This window comes from Acomys minous (genome assembly GCF_964271855.1).
Source record: "Acomys minous genome assembly, chromosome: 17".
In the NCBI taxonomy this organism is placed as follows: Eukaryota; Metazoa; Chordata; class Mammalia; order Rodentia; family Muridae; genus Acomys; species Acomys minous.
This window is the reverse complement of record NC_140500.1, coordinates 51,800,966-51,813,631: the sequence shown is the minus strand read 5'-3', so window position 1 is coordinate 51,813,631 and position 12,666 is coordinate 51,800,966. Positions and strand designations below refer to the sequence as shown.

The 12,666-nt window shown below is 46.5% G+C and overlaps 1 protein-coding gene across 1 annotated transcript in view; it reads right to left on the bottom strand.

Annotated features, from left to right (window-relative positions):
• RBSN (rabenosyn, RAB effector) overlaps positions 1 to 6,212 on the bottom strand; it is a 32,102-nt gene extending 25,890 nt beyond the window's left edge. Inside the window, exons 1-2 of the mRNA XM_084766480.1 lie at positions 6,030 to 6,212; positions 896 to 1,209 (exon numbers count right to left, since the gene is read on the bottom strand). Coding sequence (XP_084622606.1) covers positions 896 to 1,040 — 145 coding nt within the window. The 5' untranslated portion in view covers positions 1,041 to 1,209; positions 6,030 to 6,212. The remainder of the gene's footprint in view (positions 1 to 895; positions 1,210 to 6,029) is intronic.
• Positions 6,213 to 12,666: the final 6,454 nt, after the last annotated feature.

Genomic DNA, 12,666 nt, shown 5'->3' with positions numbered 1-12,666 from the left:
CTACCTTTGAAGAGCTGGGCCTGGTGGCGCACACCTTTAATCCCAGCACTCTGGAGGCAGAGGCAGGTGGATTGCTGTGAGTTTGAGGCCAGCCTGGTCTACAAATTGAGTCCAGGACAGCCAAGGCTACACAGAGAAACCCTGTCTTGGAAAAAAAAATACCTTGGAAGATTTCTCTCTACAACTGGAAGTTTTTTTTAAAAAACTTAACTTTGGAGGCTGTTTCTCTTTGCTTTCAACTGTTCTATTCCTTTTCCTGGGCTGCAGAGGGCAGGGTATAGCTAGGGAAGAAGGGATGGTAGGAAGGCTTAAATTAGTGACAGGCAAATGGTGTGTGCTGGGCCTCCACTTTTATGGCAAAGAATAAGCACATTCTTATCCAAACCATTCCAGGAGGAAGGTGAGATAATCTGAGTAGTCTAGTAAGAGAGAGGACCACACTGGTTATGTTTATTAGCTTGAAGCCAGGCTTCCCCCCTTTGTATGACTATAGGTAGGCTATCTAATCTCTCTGAGTCTGCCACCCTAGCCAGCCAAATGGAACTCTGAGTAGCATAGCTGCCATGTAGATTAAATAAAATAAATAAGGGCCGGGCCTGGTGGTAAATGCCCCAGCACTCAGGAGGCAAAACTGGATAGATCTCTATGAGGTCAGCCTAGTCTACATACTGAGTTCCAGGACAGCCAAGACTACATGGAGAGAGACCCTGTTACCAAAACTAACAAACAAACAAATGTGCAGAGAGAATCAACAAAGCAAGCACTAGATATCATATTGACTTGCTACTGTTATTACTAGCATCATAACCCGGTGGGAGTATAACACCCTGTAAATCTATTCCATTAAGTAAAGTCTCTTTAATAGAATGGAATCAGCAAGACCCTTGCTTCTTACTTTTAATTTGCCCTTTGACATCACGATCTTCTGAATGTTCTTCCTCATAATGTGACTGAAGTTGATAGAAAGACTGAAGGTCCTTCAGGCACAGAGGGCATAGGAAGCCTTCCCTCACTTCCCCTGGGTCATCAAGAGAAGCCATAGTTGTGCTTCTCTCAACCCCAGGAAGGCAGGAAGCTCATGCCACGTCAGCTTGATTCCTCCCAAGGGAGCAGGATTCTGGCAGTGTTAGCTTAAGCAGGCAGCACTCGGATAATTGGGAAATGACATTGTGGCCTTGGATGAGATTTCCTCTCTTCAGCAGGAGGAATCTAAGAAAAACAAAAGTCAATTGAAGCAAATTAGCAGCAACAAAAGGTTTCTTTCCTTTTCCCACAGTTCAACAGACGTACAAGTTTGTAACAAGAAGATTAATGTTTGGTACAAGTTTTTGAAAAAAACTTTCTCAAATCCTTAGACCAAGACAAAACTCAAGAGACATGAACAGCACAGGACATACTGCCAAACCAATGAGGCGGGAAGCAGAGTCTCACAGAGAAGCAAACAGGATCCCAGGGCTTTCCTGTAAGTCCATTTTAAATGGTCCAGCCTCATTATTTGAAAGTATTTCCCCCTCAGTACTAAGAATATGATCTAGAACTAATATATGATAGGCAAGTCGCCTACCACGAAGTACACCTCAGCCCTTTTTGTTTTTCTGGATGTAAGACAAGGTCTTTGCTAAAATGCCTGGGCTGGTTTGGACTCACTATGTAGCCCAGGTAGGACCTTAACTTGCTACTCTCTTGCTTTAGACTTGTGGAATTACAGGCCTAAACCACCAGCATGGCCAACATCATTTCCATGTCATTTTAGTCACTGAGGGAAATCTGTAACATACTTATCAATGAAAAGTACTTTTACTCTGCCATATATATTGAGTTCTTGATACTTGTTAGGTACATGTGCTAGAAATACAAGGGCTCTAGTGGCTCATTACTACAATATCAGCATTCTGAAGACAGAGACAGAAGGAACCTTAATTGGAGACTAGCCTGGGCTACACAGTGAGATTCTGTTTCAAGAAACCAAAACAAGAGCTGGCAAGGTAGTTAAAGCGGCAAGATGTATGCCACTCAGTGGGTAAAATATCTTACTCTAAGTTTGATTGCTAGAACCCCCATGGAGGTAGAAGAAACACCCGACTTCCAAAGGTTGTCCTCTGACCTTCATACATATACCACACCTAAGCACACACATCATACACACACAAAATAATAACTTAAAAAGAAAAGGAAGGGATATCATACACAAAATTATATCTATATATTGGCTTTTCAAGACAGAGTTCTCTGTGTAGCTTTGGTTGTTCTGAATCTCCCTTCGTAGACTAGATCCACCTGCCTCTGCCTCTCAAGTGCTGAGATTAAAGGCATGCACCACCACAGCCTGATCAAAATAATATATGTTTTAAATATTTCGTTTAATTTATGTGTGCTGGTGTCAGATCTTGGAGTTACAGACAGTTGTGAACTGCCATGTGGGTGCTGAGAATTGAACCTGGGTCCTTTGGAAGAGCAGGCGGTGCTCTTAACCACTGAACCATCTCTCCAGCCCCCCAAATAATATTTTTAAAAATAAAAAGTTAGTGCTATTTTTTCTTTTAAATATTTTATTTTTATATTTTTATTTTTAATATTTTATTAATTTATTCATATTACATCTCAAGCCCATCCCTTGTATCCTCCGATTCCTCCCTCCCTCCTGCTGTTCCCCTACTCTCCTCCCCTATGACTGTGAGTGAGGGGGACCTCCTCCCCCTGTCTATGCTCATAGGGTATCAAGTCTCTTCTTGGTAACCTGCTATCCTTCCTCTGAGTACCACCAGGCCTCCCCATCCAGGGGACATGTCCAAAAATGGGGCACCAGAGTTTGTGTGAAAGTCAGTCCCCACTCTCCACTCAACGGTGGAGAACGTCCTGTCCATTGGGTAGATCTGGGTAGGGGTTCGAAGTTTACTTCCCGTATTGTCCTTGGCTGGTGTCATAGTTTGAGCAGGACTCCTGGGCCCAGATCTGCCTATCATAATGTTCTTCTTGTAGGTTTCTAGGACCCTCTGGATCCTTCTATTTCCCCATTCTCCCAAGCTTCTCTCACCTAAAGTCCCAATAGGATGTCCTTCCCTCTGACCCACTTTCCTGGTAAGTGATGACTTTCATGGGACATGCTCCTTGGGCTAGTGTCTAGATATAAGTGAGTATATATCATTTGACTCTTTCTGCTTCTGGGTGAACTCACTCATTATGATCATTTCTAGTTCAATTCATTTGTCCACAAATTTCAGGATTTCCTTGTTTTTAATAACTGAGTAGCATTCCACAGTGTAAATGTAGTAGTTTCTTTATCCATTCTTCTACTGAGGGACACTTAGGCTGTTTCCATGTTCTGGCTATTATGAATAAGGCCGCTATGAACATGGTTGAGCATATGTCCCTGTTGTATGGTGAAGCATTTTCTGGGTATTCCAAGGAGTGGAATAGCTGGGTCTTGGGAAGCCCTATTCCCATTTTTCTGAGAAAGTGCCAGATAGATTTCAAAAGTGGTTGTACAAGTTTGCATTCCCACCAGCAATGAAGGAGTGTTCCTCTTTCTCCACATCCTTGCCAGCATGTGATGTCACTTGAATTTTTGATTTTAGCCATTTTGATGGGTGTTAGATGGAATTTCAGTGTCATTTTTATTTGCATTTCTCTGATGACTAACGATGCTGAGCATTTCTTTAAGTGTTTCTCAGCCATGTGATATTCCTCTGTTGAGAATTCTCTGTTTAGTTCTGAGCCCCATTTCTTAATTGGGTTATTTGGTTTTGTGGTATTTAATTTCTTGAGTTCTTTATATATATTTTGGATATTAGACCTTTGTCAGATATAAGGTTGGTGAAGATCTTTTTCCAGTCTGTAGGCTGTTGCTTTGTTCTGTTGACAGTGTCTCTTGCCTTACAGAAGCTTCTCAGCCTTATAAGGTTCCATTTGTTAATTGTTGACCTTAAGGCCTGGGCTGTTGGTGTTCTGTTCAGGAAGTTGTCTCCTGTGCCAATGTGTTCCAGGCTCTTCCCCACTTTTTCCTCTAACCGATTTAATGTCTCTGGTTTTACTTTGAGGTCTTTAATCCACTTGAATCTGAGTTTTGTGCATGGTGACAAATATGGGTCTAACTGCATTTTTCTACATGTAGATAGTGCTATTTTCTTAAACACCAAAAGGTAAACTAACAACAAAAACAAAACAACAAACCTTTCAAGCTTCCATTAAATAGGAATTAAAAAAAAAAAAAGGCAAGAGCCAGAGAGATAGCCCAGTGTAAAAGTACTTGCCACTCCACCAGAGTTTGATCACCAGAAGGTAAATAAAAGCAAAGGAGAGAATATATTTCTGAAAGTTGTCCTCTAGCCTCCACATACTATGCATGCCTAATATAAAATATTTTTATTAAGATTTAAAAAATGAAAAGAAAAATAATAAAAGCCAGTGCAGCTTGGTGATATGTGCATGCAGTTCCAGCAGTCTGAAAGGCTGAGGCAGAAGGATCTTCACTTGAAGCTAGGAATTCAAAACCAGCCTGGCCAACATAGCAAGAAATAGTCTCTTAGTTTAGATAGATAAAATTAATGAAAATTGAACTTACTAGATTTCATAAGTTAGAAACAGTGGGGTAGCAAGTCTAATAGTCTCTGTGCTTAAGTAAAAAAATTTGGTATTTAAATATTTAAACATTTCAGGGCTTACTAACTTACATTTTCTTTCTTACTGGTCCATGGCCAAGTCACTGTTAATGTGACCTTGAAAGAATCCTAACCATTGAGAGCAAGGACAAAAAAAAAAAAACAAAAAAAAAACCACAGCAACAATGAAATCTGTCTCCAAGAAAATTAGAGCACAGAGTTTAAGAGACTTTGTGTAGCTAGGTTTGTGGTGTGCTACAGAGTGCATTGCGGAGGGCACCATCTGATCCTCAAAGCTGACAGGTGACCACAACTCAGAAAATAAGTAGATGGGACACCAGGTGCCCGTTGTTACCCTTAATTTAAAAAAAAAAAAAAATCAAGGCCGGGATGGTGGCGCTCGCCTTTAACTCCAACACTTGGGAGGCAGAGGCAGGCGGATCACTGTAAGTTCGAGGCCAGCCTGATCTACAAAGTGAGTCTAGGACAGCCAAGGCTACACAGCGAAACCCTGTCTCGAAAAACAAAATCAATCAAACCCAAACCTAAAACCAAAACAAACTCGGACAGGCGTAGTGGTGCAGCACTCTGAGAAGCAAGGGCTGGCAGATACCAGGTGAGTTTGAGGCCAGCCTGGTTTACACGGCAAGTTCCAAGGCCAGACAGTGTCTTGAGAATAAATAAATAAATAAATAAATAAATAAATAAATAAATAAATAAATCTGGTGACTCCACACATACAGACCCGCCCCAAAAGGCATCTGAGGCATCACTGAAACAGCCAGCGCCAGGTCCGACCTGTTCTCTCCCCAGCCAGTGGCCTGACAGGATCCTCTGAGGGTGACACCCTCCTCTTCCTCTCCTGCACTCATCTTTAAGAAAATTTCCAACAAGGCGCCCCTGTCCACCCTGGCAGCTCAAATCTGGGAAAAGACCCTTTACCCAAGATGCCTTCATCACACCGGCCTGGGGTGCCATGGTTTGCACACAAGTCAAGCGACTAAAAAATAATACAAGACCGCAGCTATTGAGGGTAGCCTGTGATTTTCGCCATCACCGCCACAACTCGGTGGTCTGGCGTAATGTCTGACACAAACACGGGGGGGGGGGGGCGGCATTAATAGGGCTCCAGGAATGAACCAAGTTGAGGGGGCCCTTCCACATGAAGCCACTTAATTACGCGCCACCACAAACCACCGAAACCGATGCCGCAACCCAGAAGACCGCTCGTGCAAGCCCTCGCCAAGCCGACTGGCGTGAGGAACCCAGCCGGGACACCGCAGAGGTCCGCACGGTCACGCGCAACCCGCAGGGACCGCGACAGTGCGGGCGCCACGCAACACGTCGCGGGCAGAGACGGGGCCGCTGAGGCCGGCAGAGCCTTTCATCTTCCCCACCGCCTCCTCGCCTCAAACTACACGTCACACCCACCTCAGCCACTGCCGCGCTCTCGGTGGCGGCTCGGAGCAGTACGACACCCTCCTTTACGTCCTGCCGCTTCCGACTGGCTGCTGGCTGTCTACTGTCAACCTCTGGGCCCCGACTCCGGGTTTCCTCAGAGACCTGCGGCAGCCATCACCATCGGCAGCTCGGAGCTCGGCAGGCGCCCCAGGCGGAAACCGGAAGGCAGACTGACACACGGCGATCGAGTGCCGAATCCTCGAGCGCTCACCGCCGACTAAGATTATACTGAAACTGGGAAGGCAGAGGACTCCGCGCAGGCGCTGTCGCAACAGGGCCGGCCCGGTAGGAGGCGGAGCGCTTTAACAGAAGTTCTCTCACGCCGCAGCAACACACTACAGGCTTTGTGAAGCCTACCACTCCCACTACACCCGTTCTATAGGTGGGGAAACTGAGGCTTTGGCTCTTAAATAATGTGCCTGCTGTGCTTTGTCAGAAACCATTAAAAAGTTCCTGAGGATTTTGGAGAGACTGCTTAATAGTACAGTGGTCAACAGCACTAGCTGCTCTTCCAAAGGACACGGGGTTGAAAAGCCTCATGTCTACTACCAACTGTCTGTAATTTCAGCTCCAGAATATCCTATGCCCTCTTTTGGCCTTCATGGTTCTGCACAAATATGGTGCACAGACATATATGCAGGCAAAACAGACAAATTCTTGTTAGCCAGGCATGGTGGCGCACGCCTTTAACCTCAGCACCCGGGAGGCAGAGGCAGGTGGATGTCTGTGAGTTCGAGACCAGCCTGGTCTACAAAGTGAGTCCAGCACAGCCAAGGCTACACAGATATAAAGTTTCTTGGTTGGGTTTTCAAGACAGGGTTTCTCCGTGGGTTTTCGAGACTGGGTTTCTCTGTGTAGCTTTAGCTGCCCTGGACTCGCTTTGTAAACCAGGCTGGCCTCAAACTCACAGTGATCTGCCTACCTCTGTCTCCTTGAATGCTGGGATTAAAGGCATGCACCACCATGCCCAGCTTTCTTAGAATTTTTTAAGTGAGGGACCTAGGTATGTTCAGCACACTGAGGAGACAGAAAGACATGGGATCAGGTCACAGGAGAGACAGGTTGAGAAGGGGTGTCAAGGATTGGGCATTTGCTCAGTTGGTCCTGGTTGTGGCTCAATCTCCACCACATGGCCATGCCTGTGACCCCAACGCTCTAGGGATTGAGCCAGGACGACCTGAAGTTTAAGGTAAATTTTAACTACATAGCAAGTTCAAGACCAGACTGGGATACATGAGACACCATCTCAAAAGCAAAAGATAAATAAAAATTTAAGAATAAAAAAGATGTGGGGTTGGCTAGATCTCCTCAATATAAGTGGCATTTACAAAAAACAGTATGGCGGATCAGTTGCCTCTGCACCATGTGGTGCAACAACCACAGGATAGAGCCACATCTGTTACTGAGGTCCTGTTTGCTTTATGGCCAGCACACTGTGTAGACTTTACAGTTACCTGGGCTCCGGAAGCTGGAGTCTCAGGCAAGATCCAGGGCTTTGAAACCAGAAAGTGGCCTCCATCCCTCCTGCCTCCACCCCAGGCCATCATGGCTGTGGCTCTTGACCCGTTTGACACTGTCTGAAGGGGGCCTGTTGTCACGAGCTCTACCTTGTGCAGATGAAGTGACCCCTCTCCAGCAGGTCTCTGGCCTAGGCTGGTTACGGTACCCCCTCAGCTCAACACTTATGCATCTCATTTGGGGCTCCCGACTTGGAGCCAGACAGCATTGAGTATGGAGAGCACGACTGTTGGGAAAGGGGCGAGAACTAGAGCCTCACAGACTCAAGGTCCTGTCCCAAGAGAACCTTACTTTGTAACTCTGAACATGTCCCTTTCCTCCTGCTCTTCAGTTCTCCCACAGGCACATGGAAAGTGGGCTTCAAGATGGACAGTTCATTTTTATTTCCAAATTGGGTGGCTAAGTTTGTCTGTTTGGTGTTATTTTCCAGGGCTGGAGTTGGACCTCCAGGGTCTCACACAGGCTAGATAAATGCTATACCACTGAGCTATGGCTCACACCTACTTTCTCTAAAACTTTGCTCTCTGCAGAGGTGTTGACTTTTGCCAACATGCCAGAGGCGAGCCTAGCTTTGCCTGTCACCAACCTATGCAGTGGCACCCACCCACCCACCCACCCGCAGGCCCAGAACGAGGCAGAATCTGATGGGCAGGACTATTTGAGGCCAGAGAAGACCCTTAACTCAACCATGAATTAGCCTGTTACCATTCACAACACCAACATCACACTCACCTCATTTGTTTCCAAAGCACTGGCAGCATGCCGGGCAGTTGGCTATTAATTGTGGAAGTCAGTGGGTAGGCTACTGCTGTAGTATTGATTTTCATTTCTTAAGCACTAGGAATGAAACTGCATATACCAGGCAGACACTGAGCTGCACCTCCAGCCCACTACTGGTGTTTTAAGAATGCTAGTGTCATTCTAGGCATGGTAGAACACACTGGCAGTCTGAGTGCTTGCGAGGCACAGGCAGCAGGATCAGGAGTTTAAGAAAGCCCTGTTATATAGTGAGGTCAGGGCCAGTCTGGGCTACTTGAGATCCTATCTCAAACACACACACACACACACACACACACACACACACACACATACACACGTCTGAACATCAGACATGTACATGGTGCACAGACATACATGCAGACAAAACACCCACACATAAAAATGTTTAAAACATGATGGTGGAATAAACCAGCACAGATGCGTTATAGTTTATAGACAGTGTTTTCCTTACTTCGTCTTTGGGCAAGTCTATTACACCGTCTCCTTTGTAATTATAATAATGACTAATATTTATCTACTGAGTGAGTTACACATGCTCACTGCTCTATGGGTTTAAACATTTCAACACATTGAATCTTCATGCAACCTTATGAAGAAGTTCCAAAATTTCGTCCTGCTGCAGGGCACGGCTGGCATGGCCTGCCTTCTACCTAGGGGCGGGGCTTCCTCTCTCCCAGAGATTCACTATATAAATCAGACATTTTGGTTCTGGGAGGGAGGGCCCTTTTCCCCCCACCTCCCTACCCTATCTCCTTCCCTCACCTCCCCCACCCAGCACATGTTCCCCCATCTCCTCCCCCTTCCATGCTGCTTCCAATAAACCTGCACTTATATGTTATAGCTTCATCACCAATTAGCTCATTCTGCTTCTTTACTCAGTCAGAAGTTAGATGCCTTGCCCAAGACCCACTTGGTGTGAGTGCAGAGTCTTGCCATCTTTCTTTGAGGTCTTCACGATACTCAGTTTCCTTCCTCTGTGAAGGCCTGACCTCTAAGACTTTCTGTATTGGTCAGCATCTTGCAGGCATCCACCATAGGCCAGGCATGAAGACAGAAGCCAAAATGATGGTGTGGGGTAAACTTACATCAGAGGAAATTGAACACATCATGTAACTTCCCAGAGGGCCAGCTGTACCCAACACCCAGCCCAGACCTCTGCATAATGCTGTGGTTCTCAGAACTGAGGTTGGTACACCCTGCTGACGGCACAAGGGAACAGGGGTGGTTATGGAAGGCCCTGACGTTGGCCTATGGAGCAGGCAGATGGGATGTTGGGCTAGACTGTGTCCAAGAGAAGTATAAGGAGGCTGCATAGGATGGCTAATGAAATAAGCAGAGAGAGGCTCTCGATCTGAGTAGGCAAGGAAAAGACTCTTCTATCACAGGGTGCTGGGACACTCAGTCCTAGGTATCCTCAAAAGTGTTACAGAGCTCAGCTCAAGGTGTTTAAACCCTCAGTTGTCAGCAGCAGCAAGTCTTAACACTGCTCAGTCCAAGAGATTGGGACCTTGAACTGGTCCAAGATGCAGGGGTCAAAAGTGGCAAGGGTGAGGCAGATGTGATGGCACAAGCCTGTATCTAGCACTTGGCAAGTGGGGGAAGAAAGAAAAGAAGTGCAGGTGCAGCCACAGTTCCACAGTTTGAGCTCAGCTTATAGTACAGCAGATCTTGTCTCAAATCCACCACCCACCCAACCAACCAGCAAGAGCAGATTAGCCAACTAAACAACTCGCCGGGGACACAGATAAGTCAGTAAAGCACCTGTTCCTCAAGCCTGGGGACCTGAGTTTGGATCCCTAGCACCCACATTAAAGCCGGGTGTGCCGGGCATGCCTGTAATAGAGTGGGTGTGGAGAAAGTGCTCACTCCTACTTCTCCCTAAGGAAGAGACAGACAGAACCCTGGAGCTCGATGGACAGTCAGTCTAGCCAAACTGTCGAGCTTTGGGGACAATGAAAGGTCGTATCTCAAAAAGCAATGTGGATGGCGTAGGGAAGTAAACGTAGGTTTTTTTTGGTTGGTTAGTTTGTTTTTTGTTTGTTTGGGGTTTTTTTCTGTTTTGTTTTTGTTGTTGTTGTTTTTTGTTTTTGTTTTTCGAGACAAGGTCTCTCTGTGTTAGCCTTGGCTGACCTGGAGTAGCTTTGTAGACCAGGCTGGCTGGCCTCAAACTCACAGTGATCCTCCTGCCTCTGCCTCCCAGGTGCTTGGGTTAAAGCCATGGGCCACCACACCCAGCTTCATGTTTTTGTTTTGATCCCAAGTGTGGGATTGAGAAGAGAGCAGGATGTTTACCCACTTAGATGTGAGAGAACAGGATGTTTATCCACTTAGAAGCTGAACCACTTCGTGGGGGAGCTTGATTGTTGCCAGCTGAAAAACATCCTTGAACAGACTGAGAGGAATACACACACACACACACACACACACACACACACACACACACACACACACACACACACACACACACACACACACACATATATATATATATATATATATATATATATATATATATATGCCCAAAGCAGGAGGCTGGGCTTTTGGTTGGGACGTGGTATTGTCTGACTGTTCATCACTCCACTTCCAGTGGATCCTAGAGAGAACTGCTCCAGGGAAGGCTTCAAAGCTTTGGGCTCCAGCTGAGGCTCCAGGTTCCGGTTGCTCCAGGTTCCAGCAGGAGAATTGTTCCTAGGAACTGATACCGAGAAGGTGTCCCTCTTGTTTTCCTTAATCTCCTTTTCCTCTTACTAGATTGTAAGGGAGGTATGCTCATTTGATAAATTCATAATAAAGTATAATTGATAAGGAAATTGAGCCTACAGGATGGCGAGTAAGGCCTTCACATACAAACACATGCATGCACACACGTGCACACACACACACACACACACACCCCTGCACACATAAACATGGGCACATACACGTAAATAATTTTAACAGCAAGAGCATTTAGCAGAATTAAAGGGTGCACACTGTGTCTCTGGCCTGAAACATCACTTACCATCGTATTGCCCCAGGTCTGAGAGAACAAGGCCAGAGTGAGACTTACTCTTCACAATGGACATTGTTTGTTTCTTCCACGTGTATTTTTCTCAAGTGTACTGAAAGCAGAAATAGTTAAAAGATAAGTAGGAAAGATTAAAAATGAGCAGAAAGCTGAACATGGAAACAGGCCCCTCGAGCTCCCAGACTTTTGGCCCCAGGTGCACACACCCATTTGACTGATTGTGACTCAGGTTCACTATCTCTCCCTGGTCCACTCAGCAAGCCAGGCTGTGGGGAGGCCTCCATATTCCAGGCTCACAAGCCTTTCTTCTGCCTGCAGAGCAGTTTGCCCAAGCACCACTGGGTCTAGGGTAATAAGAGGGCAGCCAGGAGCCATACCAGCCACCAGAGGGTGCTATATAGCCACTTAAGACCCAGGCAGAAGGCCCAGGTTTCTGCTAAGAAAGTTTGGCCAGTCCACCTTTTCAGTCAGCTGCCTGACTCCAGCAGAGAAAAGCAGCTCCCAGCAGCTGTATTGCTGGCCTGAAATAAGCCTCCTCCTCCTGAGCAGCCGATACATGGTATGCCACCCACCGCAGGATACACCTTCCAGTTCTGAACCTGGGCATCTGTTTCTGTCCAGAGCCGTAGCCCAGCCTGCTAGGCCTGCGAACAGGCGAGTTTGTAAGCATCTCTGCCCACCCAGATGCTCTAAGTGGAAACCTTGTCCATCTTGATTTCTTCGCTGATTTCAACATCCAGTCCATCAGCAGGTGCCGCCACCTCACTTTGAATAGACCTGGATGATGCTGGTCTCACTGCCGCACAGCCACCCTGCCATCTTTCATGGGACAGCTGCAGCACCCTCCCGGCTGCCCTTCCCCTCTGATCTCCCCTTGTGCCACCTCAGTCAGACATACTCCTCCTCTGTTCAGCAGCCCCAGAGGACCTGAGTGGCCTCTGTGGATCTCAGCAGGCTCTTGCAGGCTTAGGGTCCTGGCTGGGACAAACAGTTTCTTTCCCACTCTTTCTCACCTGTTCCAGCAGACAGACACAGGCTTGTTCACAAAAAGGCACGAAGAAGAAGAAGAAGAAGAAGAAGAAGAAGAAGAAGAAGAAGAAGAAGAAGATAATGATGAGGTCCCTGAGGCCTGACTTAAGAGCTACCGCTTCTGCCAGCCAAAGTAAGTCACAAGGCCAGGCTCATTTCAGACACTGAGAAACATAGACTGACTTCCTTCTGAGTACTGCAAAGGGTGGTATGTCAGTCAGCATCAGCCATAGAAGCTCAGGGGACTTAAAACTGCTGCTTTCTAGAAGGCAG